General features: G+C 50.4%; 1 protein-coding gene across 5 annotated transcripts in view; it reads right to left on the reverse strand.

Moving 5' to 3' along the window:
* The window catches only part of ASCC1 (activating signal cointegrator 1 complex subunit 1), a 39,000-nt gene that overhangs the window by 3,070 nt on the left and 15,816 nt on the right, over positions 1-20,114 (reverse strand). For 3 of the 5 annotated variants that reach the window (XR_010071447.1, XR_010071446.1, XM_063337420.1), the window contains exons 7-9: positions 19,457-19,576; positions 15,377-15,501; positions 13,459-13,538 (exon numbers count right to left, since the gene is read on the reverse strand). Coding sequence is in view for 1 of the 5 variants with exons in the window: in XM_063337420.1 (XP_063193490.1) it covers positions 13,459-13,538; positions 15,377-15,501; positions 19,457-19,576 (325 nt within the window). In the remaining 4 variants the exon portion in view is untranslated. Of the gene's footprint in view, positions 1-33; positions 4,987-8,657; positions 8,819-13,458; positions 13,539-15,376; positions 15,502-19,456; positions 19,577-20,114 lie in introns of those variants that run through there. The other 2 variants (XR_010071449.1, XR_010071448.1) reach the window with 2 other exon arrangements.

A 20,114-nucleotide genomic window follows, 5' to 3' on the forward strand; every position in this document is an offset into this window, starting at 1 on the left:
TTATACAATTAAAGATTAATTATGTTCCCAAAAGCCTGCGTCGTTCATGTTAGAGGACTTAGGATAAAATGTCTCATTAATAAGAGATGTTCGTAAAAAGGGGCTGGTCTCCTTTCTCTTTTTGTTTTGGCTGATGGGAGAAGGAAGGATGCTTTGAAGCTCTCTCCGGGGTGCGCTGCAGTGCTCGCCGCCAGCGTGCCCACGCACCCCCAAGCTTAACACCCACCCCTCTCAAAACGGGCGTTCACATTGACGCTCCTTGCCTTCACAGAGCATTCTCCAAGGAAAAATGGAAATAATTCCTGTTTCTAACGGAGGGAGCAGTAGGTGCGCTGGTAAGCAAGAAGATACTAGGATTTGAAAAGGATTTTTTAAAAGAGAAGGGGGACGAGACGCGTTTCTGTGTCTAAACAAAACGAAACGCCGCGATGTGCCGGTCCCATCAGCAGCCCTAGAAGTCAAAGCTTTACACAAAGCAGCCAAAGGAAGAGTCTTTCAAATGCTTGTTTTTATTATCCCTGCACACCACAACCTGTTTTTCTTACAAAAGACGTGTACTTCAAAGCAAAAAGTAGCAAAACTAGTTAATGAGGCAAACCCTCCCCCAGCCCTGGCGCAGCCTCATGCACATCGGACCAGAAAGACAATCGAGAAGTCCCAGAAGACGCTGCCCAGGTCAAGGGCCCTCCATTTGTACGCTGCTCGTACCAAAGCACTTTGTATTCCCTTGGCTTTTTTAAGACGTACCACCTCTCGTGTGTCCGAGCGCCTGTGTGTTTCCCAGGGAGAACGCCGCTAGAACTATTGATTTTTGGTAATGTGCCTGTACTTTCTGAGAGCAAACATGCCACAAGATTTAGAGGACAACCACAGAGGTTTTTTCCTGCTCTCGTTTCAAGCCGGCTTCTCACCCATGCTTCTTTGCTCCCTGGGGCTTCCCGCGACAGCAGCCACTGGCCGCCAGGCGTGCGGAGCACAGCCAAGCAATCGGACGGCCAAGATCTGCCTCAGGCAGTGGGGAGGGAGGACCCGCAAACATCACCCTCTGACACCCCCCCCGAGACACCGGGAGCTGGCTCCCCACCATGGAAGCATCCTGCCCTCGGGTCCCTGGGGGCTCAGGAAGAGATTTCAGAAGGCCGAGCCTCTACTTTTGACTTTCACTTCTATTTATCTTGGGGAAAAGCCAAGCAGAACCAAGAAAAGATATTTATATCTCCCCCCTCTCCCCAGCCACCACGGAAACGCTCTGGTTTCGGAGGAGGCCTGTAACACAGCTGATGAAATGCCTCCTATGAAAGCGTTTTAGCATTTTTTTATTCTGGGTGAGGAAAGAAGCTACCTGGAGGTTGTTATGCTCCAGTCGTAAATGCTGGTAACCCTAAGACTTGCCTTGTCCCCCTCCTGTCCCTTCCCATGGGTGCCAAGGGCCCACCTTTCCCCAAAAAGGCCACAGGGAGCACAAGGAGGAGCGGGTCGGGAGCGGCTCAGAGGCAGGCAGGGGGAGGAAACACGCAATCCCCCGCGCGGTTACTGAAAGCCGTGTCATTTGATTGGAGTGGGACGTGAGGCTCAGCAAAAGCGCAGTAATTCTATAAATCCCAACACACTGAAGGATTTATGTCCTCGCTGCCTAAAGAATAAATAAGAGGTTGGGGGTTGGGATTTTTTTTTTTTATTTTATTTTTTAAAATGAACCTGATGGAGGCAAAGGTCAGTTGATGAAGTCGATGCCACGCACGCCGTGCAAGCTACTCACTCCCATCAAGGGAATAGCACTTAGCAGACTAAGTGCCCTCTGTCCCCCTGCTGCCTTCCCAAATTAAATTAGAACCCAATAAGGCAAGCGCGTTGTTAACTTTTAACCCCAGACCCAGCACCTCCAAGCAAACGTGCCAGAGATGCGCCCTGCCTTTCAAACCACAGCGTGAGGATCAGAAGCTGCTTGGCGAGGATGCCTAGAAGGACACGGCCTCTCCCATGGGGAGGAAGCGAGTGCCTAGAGAACGGCACAGCATCCTGCCGGGAGCAGCATCCCAGGACCCACAGGGGACGGCAAGGACTGCAGCCCTGTTGCCTTCCCCAAAAGCCACGAGCCCCCGAGGGAGGCAGGGTAGCAGTCCGTGGATAATCCATAATTCACATGTCAACCTGCAAACTACCATAGGCCCACCTCTGTAAGCGCTCCCTCATCTCCCTCTCCCTTCTGGGAGGCCGGTCCAAGGACACAATCACGCAGGTGGCGATGAAAGGCAGGCAGCCCTGTGATAGCTCCCAGAAGGCAAGCTTTTCTCCATTTCTCCCCAGAAGTCGCTTATTCTGAGCCAGGAAAAGCTACCAGCATGCCTGTCATTTCCACACCCCATCTCTCTCATTTAAGATGATTCCATTCAGATATTGGAAGCCCTTCTTTCTCCGAGGTCTGTTCCCCTCTATTACCCACAAATTACACAGCTGGGCTCCCTTGGGGTGCGACAATCATTTTCTGAAGGCAGACAGAGGCTGAGGATTTGTTTTGGGAGAGAAAGAATCACACATCGAACCACTGGCTCCTTGCAAACGTGAGCCAAAAACACAAGTACAAACTTCAGCCCCCAAACCACAACTACTTCCTTATCAAAGGCAGAGCAACAGATCAGACCCAGGATGCCTCTTTTCTCTATTTTTCCCCCCGCCTTTGCCTGTGAAGCAGGTTGTACCAAAGCACTGCAGAAACAAATGCAAAGGAGGACGATTCGTCGACGAAGCAGTTAAAAAACATGTGTCTAAATGATGTTGTGTTCCTGGGCGCGGGTATTTGTCATGCAGCCATCCTCGGGGGCTCGCTTCCCGCAGCCAGCCCTCCCAGAATGAGACAGCACCTTTGTGTTCAAACCTGGAAACAACAGCAATAAATCACGGCGCTGATCCACGTAAGGACAGCAGCGACGTGTTTCGGCTCTGGTTATGAAGAGCGGAGATGCCAACACAAAACGGTGCTTTTAAATCACCTGTCACGAACTCAACAAGCATAAGAAATATTAATGGATTTGCCTGGAGAGGCACTGGGCAGCAGGAGGACAAAATAAGTCCAGACAAGGGAAGGGAGTAAGAAGTATTTAAAACTTCCTTCACGTAATCTCTGGCTTGCACTCACGCCGCCTGGCCTGGATTTTGCTGCTACCATCAGGATTATTGATCAGTTTTTAAAGCTTACGTCGTCTCCCGTAGTCAGCCAAAAGAACCCATCCTGAATTAATAAAAAGTCCAAGCAGCTCTGCTGAGAGCTTGGAAATGCCGAGGGAACAACGATTCACTGCAATGCCTTGCAATTAAAAACTCCCACCAAAGAGCAGCATTATTGCAGAACAAAATGCGCACGCACACACACTCACACACACACACGCAGAGTCTGCGGGGAGCTCGCTTTGCTGTGAACTCCAGCCACAGAAAGCAGCGCCTTAGGGTAGGGGTATTATAGATTAACAGTACAAAACTGTCCCCGGTGAACCAGCGCTGCAGGCGAGCAGAGGCATGTAATGTCATTAGCCTGTGACCAATCAGCCTAAGAAACCCAGCTGCCCTCGGCAGGGGGCTGAGGGAGGTCCCGTTTTCCGTATCTGGAATGAACACAGAAATTAGCAACTTCTGAGATGCAGGAAGGAAGAGGTTCGCAGCTCCAGGAACCTACGGCTGCGGATGAGCTCCCTGTCATTCCTGCTGTGCAGCCCACGCTGAGGACGGGACGCCAGCAACCTCTTCTCTGTTTCGCCCGGGTCGAAGGTTTAGCCACCAAAAGATCCCTTCCAGGAGGGCATGGGAACAGGCTGAGTGCCACTTGTCTCTGCCTCCATGGGAGGACACGTGCAGGAGGATCGCTTTTGACAGGTGACCCAGTGCTCTGGCCACACAAGATCACACTGGGAATCGGGGTCCAGCAGCAGACAGCAGCGTGGAGAGAGCTCAAACCAGGAGATTAAACTCAAGCTTCAGAGGAGCCGCAGGCTTTACAGCTTCATCTGCTCTGCACGCAGTGACAACAGTCACCAGCTCGCCCGGCGGCAGCCGCTACCCATGGCGTGTCCTCATCGGGAGCCACGGTGAATGAAGGAACAAACTCGGAAAGCTGTGAGGGACCGGGAGGTTGCTTTCCATGGGAAATCAGCATGCTACGGCACTGTGATCCCCTTTGGGGAAGGGAAGAAGCAAACAAAATCCCAGGCACCCACTGACGAGCATGGAGAAAAATTAAGCGGCATTTCTGAAGAGGTGCCTCCACATGGAGCAATGAAACCTGTGTGTTTTCAGACTCTGCACCCTCCCTTGGATATTCCCAGCAGTACCGGCAGCAGAGCACGGTCCCAACACCCCAAACCCTTCCTGCCCCATCTTACACTACAAGGGAGGGGAAGGACCCAGACAGGATCAGACTGCCGGCTGTGGCTTGCCCAAATAACCATCAGGGTATTTTTCCATCTCATAAGGGATGATAGCTTTGAAATAACACTTGTATAATGCATCCACAGCTTGGGACGGAAAACACTGCAGAAGAACAGAGAACAAGCGCTCTTCCAAATCACCTGGCCAAAGTGCAACTGCGGTACCCATGCCAGCTACGGCAGGGAAGGTGCCGACTCTTCAGCAAACCACCGTGTTACAGAGCTGGTACCAGCATTAAGCAAAAAGGATTGATAGAGGAAAACTTACTGATGGCAAAAAACACAGACAGATTAAAAATAATAATAAAAAAAGATTTAGAAATGTGAAAGTAACACTCAGGAACACTGATGGACTCTAGGGAGAGTCCACTGAACTCCAGCAAACTCTCCATCGGAGCTCTTCTCCTTTGCTGCAGGAACCACAGCCTCCAACCCTGCTTTTGGGATGCCACCGATCTGCTGGATGCTCCTCACTCCTGCCACCTCCCGCACAGGCCTGTCAGGGCACCTGCGGCCGCAGCAGCACCTCTGTCGCTCCTCATCAGGCTGACTCCTCAGCAATGGAAAGCTGTTGGTAAAAAGAGGGACGTCGGGGGCCAGCCTGCCTGTGCCCTGTTTTGGCTTTGTGGATTTATGCTACCAACACCTCCCCATTGGCCACCCCAACGGGCTACCGAAGGTTGTTACCTCCACAGCGCCAAAAGGCAGAAGCTGCCCCAGTTCCCAGGCTGGCAGAGCTCATTCTTCCCGAGAAACACACCAAAACCTTTTCCATTTGTGGTGAAACTCCCCCAAACTATGACAGACAAAACCCAAACCAAAATCCCCTGGTGGCTCCCGGAAGATGAGACACAAGCGGGCAGCGTGTGAAGATCTGGGGAGTTTTTCAATGAATAGATTTTTTTTTTTCCTTCTATTTTCAAGTTTCAAAATAATGTTTTCTGAAACAGTTTCATGCCCAAAAAGAAATATCTGATTCTTGTATTATTCACTCTGGACACCACTCCGCCAATGATTATCCGTCAGAGGTTTAATTGTGTTTGGATGCTTGTCAGCAATAACGTCAGAGAAGCGTAGGAAAAGTGGGCAGACAGGCACTCATCCAGAGAGGCGGATCTTCCCGGCCTTCCCCCACCTCCTGCTTCCTTTCCATGGCTTTTTAAAGGACCGCTGGCTGGGCATCCCACACCTTCCATTACTGCAGAGTCGCAAGGCAAGGCTGGAGGAGAGGGCTGAGGGAGGGCAGAGAGGGAAGGCGGTTGTCACCTGGGCTGTCACCAGGAGCAGGCTGCCTGCACCAAGGCCTCCAAGCACCAGCCAGGCGTACGCCGATCCTTCGATTTGTTCTGCAAGTGCGCAGCTGGCTCTGGAGTGTCTCTCCATCACCGGTACAGCATCCAGTCCTTCCACCCAGATAAGGCGAGGAACAGCCCTTCCCCTCTCCTTTTCGTTCAACCTCTGGCAGGTTTTAAAAGGTGGCAGCAGAGGCCCTTTCACCTCATTTCCCTTAGGAAGAATAAAGCACGCAGACTTCAGGAGGGAGACAATCTGGCCATAAAAGTCCCCGCAGCCTATCTTTTGGGAGCACAGCTGATCTGTATCATAAGCAAAACACTAACTCCTTCATCGTTCGCTTTCAGCTTGCTACTTCCCAAGTCATTTATGTCCACGAACTTCGCCATGAACCACCAAGACCTGAAACTGCAGACAAATGAGCATCTTGGGTTAGCACAAGCCCAACACGGGGTACAAGTCGGGGGTATCTCCTCTATGACACAGGAAAGGCTCTTCTGATTAAATCACCGGTGCCATGCCTCAGAAAGCAATAACAATACAACCATCTCTATCTGGAAAAGTACCACCAGCGTACGAGCAAGAAGCATGTACAGAGTTCAGGGAGAAAGATCGTGGGCATATGTGATGGGAGGTTTCTTCTTTATATTTTTATTTTACTGAGCCAAAGTAAATGCCATGCAAATGCCAAAGAAGCTTTTGGTATGTTCACAAATGCCATCTCACGGGTGTTTTGCATAGATCTCATGTAGTAATCATAAACTGACAAGCTGAAGAAAGGACCAAAAGAGGTCATCAGCTGCACCATCCCCTCCTTCCCCGATGCGGGAGGAGCTCATTGCTGGCAGAGCCTGGGCTAACGGCTCTGCTCCCTCCTGAAGTAGGGTTTGGTTTCACTGCATCACTCCAAACGACCGGGACTCACGTTTCTCCTGCTCCTCTAGGGCTGTGTTTCGTTCTCCTTCCCATTACAAAGATCTTCCCAACACCTACTTTGACCCTCTTGCTGCAACTGAAGCCCATTATTTCTCGCCCTACCATCAGAGCATGTAGTATCCACTACTGGCAAAAGCTTTCACACGCTTAATGAGTTTTTCCTATGTGTTGTCCTCCTCCTCCTTACTTTTTATTAGCCTCAAAACAACTCTAAGTTTTTCAGTCTCGGCTTGCAGACGTTTTCTAGCCCTCTGATTATCTTATTGCCTTCTGGGCTCTTTGCACCCATCCACGGTGCCTGAAACTGGACAAGTACTTGTTCCGGGGGCTGAGTGTTAAGCATCAGAGGTTTACTTTACAGCTATTTGCCTCTTTCTTTTATTTCCACAGACGGACTCATCTGGCTTGTGCTCTGGAGCAGTGCCCCATAACCCAAACCCCGGTCTGCAGGGCTGATATCAAGGTAGTTCTCCATCCTGCGCCGATGCCACCGCTCCCTCCCAGACCTGCCCTTCTGCCTGATTTCTCAGGATCATTCGGAGCTCTGTTCCCTCCTCCTAACTTCTGCAATGTTCCTGCCTCTCCCCAGCTGGGTTTCATCCGCCGGCCTGAGAGGAGCATGTTTCCTGCGGGTGGGAAGGGGAGGACGTTTCCAGCTGAGCCCTGCGAACGTGGCAGCTGCCCATCCTTCTCCTCTGACCGCCACCACGAGAAACCTCAGCTCTCCGCACAACTGGAGCAAAGCCACCCCAGCTGCCAGAGGGTGACGCAGCAGTGGGGAGGGCGACGTTCACCAATAGTCGAAATTAATCTGTCAGGCCAGATTTCTTGCAAATAAAATTATGTGGGGCCAGGTGCAGGCCTTTGTTCAGCTGAGATCCTCGCCCTCCGGCGTCCCCCTCCATTGCAAGCCAAATCTAGTGGTACCGCTGCCGCCCCCACGCTGCAAAACCTTTGCTTTAGCTCAGGGGTTTGGGTCCGTTCCCCCCTGCCACAAATCCATGAAAATCCATGCGCTTGAGGAAATCAAACCCTAGTTGCTATGGTGAAAGGCATTCTGCAAACTAAGAAACAAATACAAGTGGGGCATTTGGAGGTTACCAGATTTTTGCACATCTTTCAGACAAGAATAAAAAAAGCCAAACCTCCAGCACATTAAAGGCTCTGCGAACTTCCCAGACCCTGCTACGCCTCAAACATGAGGGATTTACAGGACAACCTGTTCAAGGAAATTCATAACCAAGGACTGCATTTCTCCAAAGAAGCCTCATCCCCGCGGCTCCTGGCACTGCCTATTACAGCAAATGCAGCAACGGCTTTTAAGAGCCAGGCTTCAACTTTGCCGCAGAGATGCCAGGAGGCTTGAGACGCATCCGGGAATACCAGGACAAGGAGCTCCCATCAATGCGACCCACTCGTTACGCTCACCAAATCGCCAAGAGGAGGAGCCCAGCTATGGAGCCAGTCAATTCATTTGGACAGACCCAGGAAATTATCCGGTGGAAGGGTCACAGCACCTTTGGGATGAACTGCCTACTTTTGATAATCAATGTGTTCTTTCTTTCTTTTTTTTTTTTTTGGCACTTAATGTGCTGTCTTCTATTAAGGCGTCGCTGTAATTCAAGCCCTGCCAGCTCTGCTGAGAAAAATTCTCCTCTGAAGATGAAAGAGGTGATGCTGTCTGGTGGCAGAACAGCCATCTCGGGGCAATGAGGAGGCGAGATGCCCACTGGCTGGAAGGCAGAAGCACCCATGGCATCATCTCCAAAGGCAGAGGCACCCACAGCACCTCCAAAACGGCTGGAGGGGACGGTAGAGGTGCAGGCAGCCCTGCTTGGAACGGGAAAGAGGATTCAGAAACTTTATAACCCTCTCAGCAAATCCTCCCTCTTCCAGCACTCACAGTTTCTGCTAAAATTAGTCAGAGAGGTGCTGAGCACCTCTGCTTCTCCCCTTTATGGTAGGGTCACCAAACGGATCTCTGTCACATGCAGGCAAACTGGCACAAACCTTCTGCACCTCCAGCATTGCCTTCTCCTCAGTGCGGCGTCTCAGCCTTCCCTCCGTGCCTCCAACGCCACCCCATCGCTCGGCTCCGAGGCCCAAATGCTCCAAGGAAGATATTTTTCCTCTATTGTCTAGTCTGATTTTTCAAATGCCGCGTCAGATTCCTGTTTCACCGAATGCAAATAATGTGACTATGCCTTCCCCCCCCCCTGCCCCCGAAGAATGTAATTCATAGCAAAGCGTTTTCACGGCAACCCCAATTTAATCTCCTTTTTTTCCCCCCAAGATCATACAAACATTGAGCTTTGGTCTCATCTGCTCAACTGTCATATCCTCCCATCCCACTGGTGCTCTAATTGCATGCTGCTGAGCCCCCTCGATCGTTTCAGCATCCCTCCGTGATGGCAGGATCGGAACCGACGGCAAAAATCCTCTCCTCTGCAAAGCGGCATTACAGCCTTTCGTTTCGGCTTTTGATTCTTCTGTAACACCGAGGCGAGAAAAGCACTGCCTTATTTCTGATACAGTGATGTTGCACCACAATCTCTTATTCAGTCTGTTCTCACCCCAGTGGATTTTTGTTTGGTATTTTTAACTCTAAACTTTCCAAGCAGCCACCTCCTGTTAGATACTTGTTCCAGTCACCAGTCCTACTTCGGATATATACCTTTAACACCTCGCTGAGGATAACAAGATGTTCTTGCCCTTCCCGAACACCGGGCAGTCTTGATCTCACCTAACGCGGGGTTCTTTGGCCCTTTGATTTCACCTTAGCTTAAAAATACATCGGGAAAAGGCTCTGTCTCCTTAAATTCACTAACAAAAGTTACACAGAAAAGGCCCGGGTGCCGATGGCTGCAGAACACAAGGACTCATTTACAAGGCAAGTTAGTAATGGTGGCTCTACACAGGGGCAGATATTAATTTGTTTAGCGCTTGGTGGGTTTGGGGTATTTTGAGGGGTTGGCAGGTTTATCCAGGGCAAGATTTTTCTTTTTCATTGTATCTCTCTCTATGGCACTGCATGAAATGTCTGAAACTGAACCGCTGCACACCACAGCCACTGCGCTGTTCTCAGCCAGCAAGATAAAAATGACAAGAGAGAGCACTACCGGATTGGTTTGCTACAATGGGCTCTCCACTAGCCCTGCTGTATCAGCCAGTAAGTGCACTTTCCCCCCACTCCAAGTGAAAGCAGATACAGTCACATAACGTAATACCCTCTATACAGGCTTCAAAAGAGAAGGAGCCTCGTCGAATTATGCCTCGTCCAACCTCAAAGCCTTGCCGGAGCAATCCCGCTCCCGCTGCTGGACTAGGGCACTGGCAGCATGTGTCACTGCCTCGACTGATCCAGTTCCCAGTCTTGCATCCCAGCTTAAAGTCTCCCCTAATGCCCTAAGACATAAGATGTGCAGCTTTCCGCCGCTGTACCTCAGTAGCTGTTCCCTCAATATTTAATCTTGTAAGCTGTTAATGCACAGAGCTGTGCTAAGCGGCGGGGTTCATCTCTTTCTGCTCTCAAAATTTGCTTCCCTCTTGTTTGAATGCAGCAAAAGCCACTCCTCAAGTCAAAAATCATTCCATTTTAATCCAGTGAGAGTCCAGGTGGGTTTTTTCCCTATTGGAAGCCCTCCTTTCCTTTAAAAATCACGTTAGAAAATTTTGGCCAACGGGGTACCTTCGCATCTCTTTGCATTGTTTATTTCTTCACCATGGCCTTATTTTTTTTTTCCACTAAGCAAAATAAATAAAAGCCCGTAGGCAGCCAAGCCTCATCTCCGGAGATGCAGGCAGCTGCCCAGCCTCTGTGCCAGCACTGCGCCGCTTGGCCAGCTGCGATGCAGGGCAAGCAGCCACCGCCCGGGAGGACACAGCGATGCCAAACCCACATCTCCCCCGAGGCCCGGCCGCCCACCCGGCCCGACCCTTCTCTGGCAGGGACGGAGCTGCCGCCGTCTCCCAGCTGTGAATCACTGCCTCCTCCCTCCGCTCGCCGAGAGACGATCCATTTTGTCCCCAAGCAGAGCAAGAGTTGGGGTACGTGACTTGGATGTTCAAAGGATTGGATGAGCTAGCCACCAGCCACCTTAGAAGAAATACTTATTTCTTAATAACATGCATAACATGAAGCAGTTCATAAAGCACCCCCAGCTTCTTCTTGGGACTCGACAAGCACGATGCTAAAGTCTAGTGCTTTCTTTCGTGGGAGACACAATTCACTCAGCTGTTGGGGCACAGACTCCCCTGGGCTTTCGGCACTATCTAGGCCAGGGAGCCTTTTTCATGGATATTCCTCAAGACCGAAGTAATTTAAACTCCCGAACGCAACTCATCCTACAGGATCTATTTTCTGAGCAGTGTGGGAAGGTACCGGCCTGGACAACCATTTATTAGCACAAATAGGAGTGTATGTTTAACTCCGCGGAATGGGTAGAACAAAGGATTATTAAATAAAATTCCGATTAGTCCTGCTGAAAGCAAAATACCAGCTGGAGCCTGGGGTAACGCAGGCATACTATCAGCAAACGTGCTGCCAGCGCATCTGCACACACACACACTCTCCAGCTCCGACCACTGGAAGAGCAGATCCAAGGCATCTCTATCGTGCCCTGATAGCTCAGGTCCTGCCCTCCGCTTGGCAAAGCCTTTGGCCCCTCGGCGCCAGTCGTAGCTGCATAAAAGGAATGAGAGTGACAAAAAACCCAACTTGATGCCCTCCTACCAGTCACCGTGCTTTGTCACCTTTCCAAGTGGGAACGCTGCCACCCAACACAGCTATCGTGGAGTTCCACCGCCTGGAAACACATCGCTCTACCTACAAGGGGACGGCACCCGCAAGCCAGCCTGCCTAACTGCAGCCATGTTCATTAACAGCCCGGCGTTTAGATCCCATCGCAAAAGTTAATGAAGCCACTTTGCGAGAGGGCAGCCTCCCTGAGCAGAAGATAAATAATGTATATAAAAGGGGGCTGGGAGGGAACTGGCGCATCCTTGCAAGGTCATGCGAGAATGCATCAGTGGCTGGCTGAGGCTGGGCTCTTCTGGTAAGAAGCCTGGAGCTATTTATGACTCATGTAATTAATTAATGCCAACGGGCGTTCTGCTGCAGGCACGTGGGAGACCAAAGGGAAATACGAAGTGAGCAGGTTAGGAAACGTAGTGGAGGTGGGGGAGAAGGATGACATTTCTTGCAGCAAGACATGCTTTGAAGTAATTATCAACAGTCCAAACAGCCATCGGCTCTTTTGGCTACATCAGTACAAAATCAATTAGGAGCTTTAAAAATGCATCGGCTCATATTTCAGAGAGCAGCGAGAAGAAGTAGTAGCCATTCCAGGTAGGGCAGTTGCATCTCTAAGCTCTGTGCACCACCAGACCCACAGACCCCGCCGTGCGGTCCACAAATGGCGTGACCAGTAGAGGGAGCATCGTTAATGCCTTCCAAATCGTAAATGGTTTTGGATGAGGAGTATTAAGGGAGACTGAGGGTTGGATTTTACGTCTCTATAAAGCCCGAGGACAAGTTTAACAGACGCGAGAGAAAGGAGCAAAGGGCATATGCCTTGAAAGATAAGTCCCTGCAGGCACACAGCACCTCGCCTTTCGGGACCCTAGCTTTCGGACACCGGGAGCTAACCGAAACTCGCCGATCGCATTAAGAAAGGGACCACGTCTGTGGCTTTCCTACTTCAATTTGCAATACTGCAGTCTCACACCGAACGCTCAACATGTGGCGATGCTGAGTCATGACATCGTGCTTGCACAGACCGTCTGAGGACAATGAGAGCTTAACCTAATTTTGTCCCTTTGTTTGTCCTCTGCGCAGAGGAGATCAATCAGTTCCACTCCCTGCCTCCAGATCCCCACGCGTCCAGAGCCTAATACATTATACAACAAAACTGTAAACACAAATAAAATGCACCCTTTCCCTCCTCTGGTGCCCTGAAGTCCTTCTGGGCTCTCCAACTCCCACCCAGCCTGCGTCCTCTCTCATGTCTCTTTGTTACCAGAATATCTTCAATCAGCTCCCAAATGTATTCATGCATTGTCCCGTCGCCCTCTTATTTTAACTGCCCGCAACAAATCCCCTCACACAATGAGGACTGCAAATTTGCTTACAACCCGCTGCTGTTTTCGATTTCTACTTCCCCGTGCTCGTCTTTTCTCTCTGGACACTTGCAGGGGCCAAGCACCACAGCATCAGTCTCAGCCCCGTTGGACAAAGCCTAGGAGGCTGCAGGATGCTCTCCTTCGAGCTCTACCCACCTCCATGGCCTGGGGGATCTTGCTTTCTACCCTCTGATCACTCCCAAAGCCCTCAGATCCTGGCTGGTGGCACTCCCTACTGCTATCTGCTATTTTTCTGGAGCAAAACCATGCAAATCAATAGCAGAAATTAAAAAAAAAGAAGAAAAAAGTAAGTCAAATGGCAGTCGGTCTCAGTTTCATACGAGTGAGTAGAACAAGACAACAAAGTACTCCTTTCTGGTGGGCTGAGAATCAACAGGAGCCTGAGTCTCCAGGGTAAAACACGAGCAAAGTAAATGACAACACAAACACCCACTTAGCATTCGTGCTACATACTCCTGATCTGAGCCTCACCGGCTTTACGAACGCTTCTGTTAAATACTGTAATGCTCCCAATTACAAGTGATCTGGATTGTTTATTTTCTAAACAGATTTCCCCCCGTGGGAAATCCCATAAGCCTAATACAAAAGCAGTCTTGAAGAGGTGTTTCAACCTCCTTTGGCTACACAATATCCACAGCTGGCTCCATTTCCCTAATTGTTTCATACTGACCTTGAGGATATTTCGGCCATTAAATGACTCCCGTTCCTTGAAAGATGATTTACCAGCCATTGTATTGTTTCGCTCTTCAGCTGTAAAGAGAAAAGTCACCACCAGAATGAGCTTCAGATGGGAGAACTGCGTGTGCTGTACTTCACCCCCCCACTCCCTCCCTCCCTCCCTTCCCCCCCAAAGTCATCTGCCAGCTAACAAACCATCTTTGCCCAGTTCTTAGTGCAAAAAAAACACTTCCACTTTGATTTTTTTAAAGAGAACAAGGCTGAATTCGCAGGAATCGGTGCCTCTATCGGAATCACCTGTGCTACCTGGAGGAAAGACCCTACATCATAGCCACTGCTCGGGCAATTCTGTAGGGCTGACGGCTCAGTGCAACCCATCTGCTCCTCTCTGGCTGATTTTAATCCCACATCCTGCCGGGGTGAGAGCACCGCGAGCACTTGCATGGCCTGGAACAGCACCAACTACTAGGCTGAGCATGCCAGCAGAGCACCAGATGCGGTCTGGGCAGCACCTATACAAACCTCTGCTGCAGGAAGCACAGACGTGCGGTGCTTCTGCGGGGCGGGCACGCAGCCCAAGAGTAGCAACCCAGGCCTACAGCAACTGCCAAATGCCTACATCTTAGATCCATTTCCCAAGAGCGTGTCTGGATTTTTATATAATCCCCGAGTACATGATCTGTTCTTTCCACGGGACCTCTGCCTCACTTGGTGAATATATTCAGTATTTCTTTTTCATCCCCGGCATTAACGGTGAAGTCCCACTCACACCTAGCACGCTATTCAAATCCTGTACTGCATATAAAGCGGCTTCTGTGGCTATCTGTGCAATGCTCTCGCCGTTGTGCCTGAATGCCTCGCGTGCCTCACGGGGCTGTTCAGAATACGGACTGGTAATGCCAGCGCAGCTGCCCGCGTGCCTCCCCTGACAGAGAGCCGCATCAGCACTTTGGGCTCACATTTTCACCAGTTTTCAGGGCTCAATTGGAGAGCTAAGCCCCACCTTTTCAGGGTTTGTACTGCCTGAGTGTGTTCATCTGACTTTTGTAGCCGTCATCCCCAAAGTCTGCCGCTGGGCGCACTGAAAACAGTAACACAAGCCGTCTGCTGTTCCCACTGTCCATACAGAGACTCACGGAGGCAGCAACTGGAGAATACTCAACAGAACCTATCGGCGTTGCACAGAGGCCACCGCGCCAGAGAAAGCCAGGAAAAGCTTTAGTGCAACTCTTTTAAGGCTTGCAAACGACCCACCAGTGCCAGAGCACACGCGTGTTCGCACAGGGACGAGGCTGTAATGTACTGCCCCTCCCCAAACGCAATGCATCTGGCGCTGCTTTATAAAGTAACGCGCTAGGAACGATGCTACAGGCTGCTAGAGCAGACAATCTTTTGGCAGACGCTGTACACTCAGTAACAGCTCATAGTCAGCCTCCTAGCCGTCTGAATCCAACGCCGCGAGAATGACACTGGAATCACATTCCTAAACCAAACAGGCAATCTTTAACTTGACCAAAGAGGCACGTTTTCGTCTTGTTTAAAGGTCAGCATAACACATTGAGTTGTTACTGAATTTCAATTGAAGGTTGGGGCACAGAGGGCCCAAGACCTCACAGGGTACTTGAACGCGTTCCTCTCTGGCCCGGATTTTCTGAGTGCTGCTGGGTGATAGCGTTTCTGGAGCTACGACAAAGAACCTCAGAAACGATCCAGAAAGTGCTCAAAGAACGCCTGCTTTCCCCAGCTCTGCTGATTGCTTTTTCATTTGCTTCTGGCTTTTGTTTAGTGACATCCCCCCTCAACCTTCTAGGTATTTTTGAGACTAAGAAAAATCACAAAATCGAAAAAAGAAGGATAAAAGCATTTCCCGGATAAAATGCATTAATCAGTTAAGGATGAGGGATACGCACCACTTGGATCTTTCCTGAAGAGAGTGTTCATGACCGTAGCATGCAGTTTCACCCTATCCCATTCTTTAAGCATCAGGCCAGAGGCCACAAACCTTTCCACCAGCTGATCGGCGATCACCTGCAACCTGGGAAAGCAAACAGAGAAAGAACAGAACTGTGTAAACCAAGAAGAATTCCCTGCACTGTTAGCTTTTTGCTTTCCAGCCAGGGAGGGCAGCATGTACGAAATGAAGTCTCTGCACACACACAGGCAAAGGGATGGAAGTCTCTGATGGAGAACAAACGGAGCCATCAGGATTCAGCTCTAATGCAAAAAGTTCTGGCTGTTTCGCAAAGCTTCCTTGGTGATCGCTTCTGCTGCAAACACTCCCCAAAGAAGGGCAGATTTAGCATAGCAGAGAGCTTCTTCCCAGTGACAGATGTTATTGGGACTCTTCTACTTCTTTCTACTGCCAGGAAACACGTTGTGACTCTCCTTGCAAATGCTAAAAGGTGCAGACCCCCAGGGGGGCTCAGGCACCTTGATTCCCGGAGGACCTGCTCCGCTCAGGGACCACGACCTGTACAGCGCACAGGGCTGGAGCTCAGACCCTCTCTGTCCCAAATAAGCAACCCGGTCAGTGGGCTTCATTTCTGGGAGAGCCCAGAATGCGGTAACAGAGGGCACAAACCCAGACAGCACATCCTGGTGAATGCTCCAGCTTCGGAGCTACTGAGTGAGCAGAACCAAAGGCCACCTTGTCGTCTGGCCTTTGTTGGGGATGGAAGCAGCCACGGCTGCCGGGATCTGCAAGCAGATCTGTCCTAGGACAGGCAGCAGGAGCAGGCAGGTGATGGGAGCAGCACGCTCACATATCCTGTCTCTAAGGAGCTGAAGGAACTTCCAGGCTCCTGCTGTCCCCCCCAAATTTCTGCAGTGCCCCAGCCTCACCAAAAGCAGCAAGGATGCACTAAAACAAGAGCTTCCCCTCCCCGAAAACAAGGCAAGAGGGCATTACTCTCTGCAGAAGAATTTGTGCTTCTCTCCCCGTGTCCGAGGGGTCAGACAGCTCTCTGCTCCACCAGGTGCCACCACTTTGGCATCTCAGCTGCAGCAGGAGAGGCAGAGTGCAGCCTCTCTGAGGCTGGTCCCCAGAGCTGGGGGCTGCCATGCTCCGGATGCCAGCTCCTACCCCGCTGCCGGTTTTGTACTGTCCCTCCCGGGCCACCAGCCCCCAAGTGACGATTTCAAAAATCTCAAACTACCATTTGTCGTGGTTTTCTACCATTTTCTGGCTTTACATCGGTGATTTTTAAAATTAGCAATGACAAAGATTAAATGAATATCATTACAGACAATACTAAAACAAATTAACAGAGAATAGCTCAAGTGAAAATGGTGCTTTATTACGTTATAAAGTTAATCAAGGAAATAAAACAAATTAGAATGAATTATAATGGAAATTATTTGCCATGTGGGAGGCATCAGAGCATGATCCCTCTCTCAGTCTGAGCCATTATGTGTGCAGAAGGGCTTGCCAACCCCTAATTCTGTCTGCAGTTATGCAAGCTAAGTCAGGGTAAATCAAATCTCCTGCTTTATAGCTTAAGCTGATCAAGATCATCCAAAGATCAGGAAGGAACTCCACCCCTCAGCCATGCCAGGAACTACACAGAGCTAGCAAGAGGTCTTGCATGAGACAGGAAGGCACACACCTCTCTCAAACACAGGCTGCAGCAGCCCGATCCAGCACAGCAAACCACGTGGCTGCCGCTCTCCTTCTAGTATTGGCCTTGCAGCTGAGAAACTCAGCTTTCCACCTGCTTTCTCCATTTCCCTGAGCAAAGCACAGCAGGTTTCAGCAGGCAAGAGGCGCGTGGAGCTGCTTGGTGATGATCCGTCTAGCAGATCAGAAAACGAAGCAGAGTTTTCTGGACAGATCGCCATTTGTCCCCTCTTGATAATCACCGTTTGTCCGACGCTGTGTCTGCTGGAATCTCAAAGGAAGCAAAAGAAGCTTTCCCTGCTCTCCATCAACACAAAAATATCTTTTTTCTCCTTGGCAAAGCGAAATGTTTTCTGGATGCTCGCTAACAGTTAATGAACTATATTAAGGGAGAAGTGCCAGATGAATTAATTCACAGGTGAGGGCAGGACCAGCCTGGGCCAAGGATAAAAACTGACGATCAATTGGCCCTCTCTGAGCTTGTTGCTATGCAAAAAGCAAAAAAGGTGTTGCAGAAGAGAAGTCTGGCAGCCTCTGGGTGCCATGCAAAGCACAGGAGCTGGGTTTGGTCAAAACCTTGGCTAATAGATCTCTGCAAAGGACAGAGGAGGCACCAGCCCTTTCTCGGGGGGACGGGCAGGGGTCGTTTCCAGTTTCAAGGCAAGGTGGATTTGAAGACCTCACTTCTCTCCCCTGCCAAAAGCAGCTCTGCTACCCCCGGTGCACATCAGCACTTTCTGCTAGCATTATGGCTAAGTGGCTTCTCAGCCAAATGGATACAGCTGGCATCTGGAGCAGACCACAGTGCTACTACAAACAACTCAAGCTGTCCCCAGATGCAGGCAGACATGGCTGCCTCACCTTAGGCCCTACTTAAATGCTCTACAGGATTTCCCTAGCAGCTCCTCAGGTTGCAGACTTGTTTTCAGATGCAGACTCTCAAGCACTGCACCTCAGAGATGATCCAGAGCCCAGCGACTCAGGAGAAGAGAGGCCCATACCTCAGCTCTCAGAGCTGAGGCTTTGGGCGCTTCCTACAACAAACTGACCGAAGGGCATTTGGGTCATCCAGTGTCTGCCTCCGTCTCCTCTTTGTGAGTGCTTTTGCCTTGTTTCTCCCCGCTTTTCTGTCTCCTGGCCGATCTCTAGCTTGTCCTCGTTCTCCACCCGCCCCGTTTGTTTTATTTCACCTCTTTTGGGGTAGGACAGACTTCAAAGTGGAAAAGCCAAGAAGAGGAAAAGATTGCAATTCCTACTGCCTCCCAGCAATTCTTACATTTTCCCACCCATTTCCTTATCCCACTTCCGATCTCTTACTTCAACACAGCCTCCAAACTGCGGTTTTAAGCAGAGGGCCCCACTTGCCTGCTCAGCCCTCGGGGAAAGGAGATGCCAGAACACATCCTTCCTTCCCTGAGCTGGTCCCAGCTCACAGCCGCCCTCCTCCAGCTGCACCACTTCGTGCTCCTCTGCTAGCTCCCGCTGTCCTCTAGCAACGGGAGCAGACACAAAAGGGCAGCACTGCCAGAAAAAGAGAAGGCTATGGCTCAGAGAGAGAAGGCTAAAGCTCTTTTGGCTGCTCCCCTACCCTCTTTCCCACCCACCTCCCAACCGGCTGCATGGAGTACAACAGCTCTTAGGTTTCCCCAGTCTTCCAGAAAGCAGTAAGAGAAAAAATGGTGCCGCCGCTGGTGACGTACTTGTCAAAAACAAGACGGAGAGGGTTGTCCAGGCACCGCCACATCCCGGGCAGCACCGTTTGTAGAGCTAAAGCCATCAGCCACAGCAGCAAACAGCACAAACACACGCACTGATGCCAAGCAGGCTCTGAGATTTCACACCAGCAGCTCAGAAGACAGACATTTCGCACCCAGCGCCTGTTCCCAGGCTGCTTACAGACACAAAATCCAGCTCTGTAACCAAGCCATGCTTTTCCGAGGACCTGCTGGCGTAACTGGGTTTTAAGAATAATTAAGTGCCGCAGAATATGCCAGGCTGTCCAGATTAATCTGGATTGCAGGTTGGGAACTAGACAGCAGAGGCCAAGTTGTCCTGCCTTCTAAGTCATCTCAGGAGTATCTCCTTGGCCATCTTATCACCACATGAGCTACGACACCATTATTCAATCTGACAGACTGATACAGAAACAAATGACATCTTTCAGCTGCACCGCCAGTGACTGATTTAAAGAGCAAACACCTGACTGCCTTAACCGGTTTAGGAAGCAAGAATGACTTCATCTTCCTGACTGCTGGCCCAAGGACCGCCAGCGGCACCCACCAGCTTCAGACGGCAGCGGGTTTTCTCTGGCACACCGCTACTGCTGCCGCGGCACATCGAGAAGGAATGATAGAAAGCAACGTGGGGAACCCACCTGTCTGAGCCATCCTTCATGTGGACTTTGGCATAAAGGACGTCCATCATGGCAGGGTCATCGTTCATGTACTCCACTCCTGCCACCTCCACGGTCAGGGGCTTCCCTCCAGCAATTTGGCTAAAATGCAACAAGACCCTCGTGTTAAAAAGCAAAACGTCACACCCGCTTTTGAAATACAGTGCATAGTACTCCTCATGCACGCACTCAATGTTTGGTTTTACTAAGGGAATGATATACAATACATTTTTTGCTATAGTTAAACACAACTTTGAGGTTAAGCGGGACTTAAATGTGGTATCGACCGCATAGGGCAGTGCATTCCACCTTCCCATATCTTGCCTGTTGCTTGCACTGAAAAAACTGAAACGGAAAAAAGGCTTCCTGATTTCTAAAGCTCGAAAGGCTCCAGCTGCTATTGTCTCATCGTCTCAAGAAATACCATAAACACATTTAAATTCATACGTTCAGTGCTTTAGACACGCATTAAGCCAACTTGTCAGTGTTCACAGGCCGTCTCAACGCGGAGATCTCCAGTTACATTTCAGGCAACCCATCAGCAGTAAAACAGTACAAGCTCTCACTCCAGAGAAGCTCCTGCCTTCCCTGCGCAGAGAGCGATCGTGACACAAAGTCTCCAGCTCGTTGATTTTTGCTG

Source organism: Chroicocephalus ridibundus, chromosome 6 (assembly GCF_963924245.1).
Source record: "Chroicocephalus ridibundus chromosome 6, bChrRid1.1, whole genome shotgun sequence".
Taxonomy (NCBI): Eukaryota; Metazoa; Chordata; class Aves; order Charadriiformes; family Laridae; genus Chroicocephalus; species Chroicocephalus ridibundus.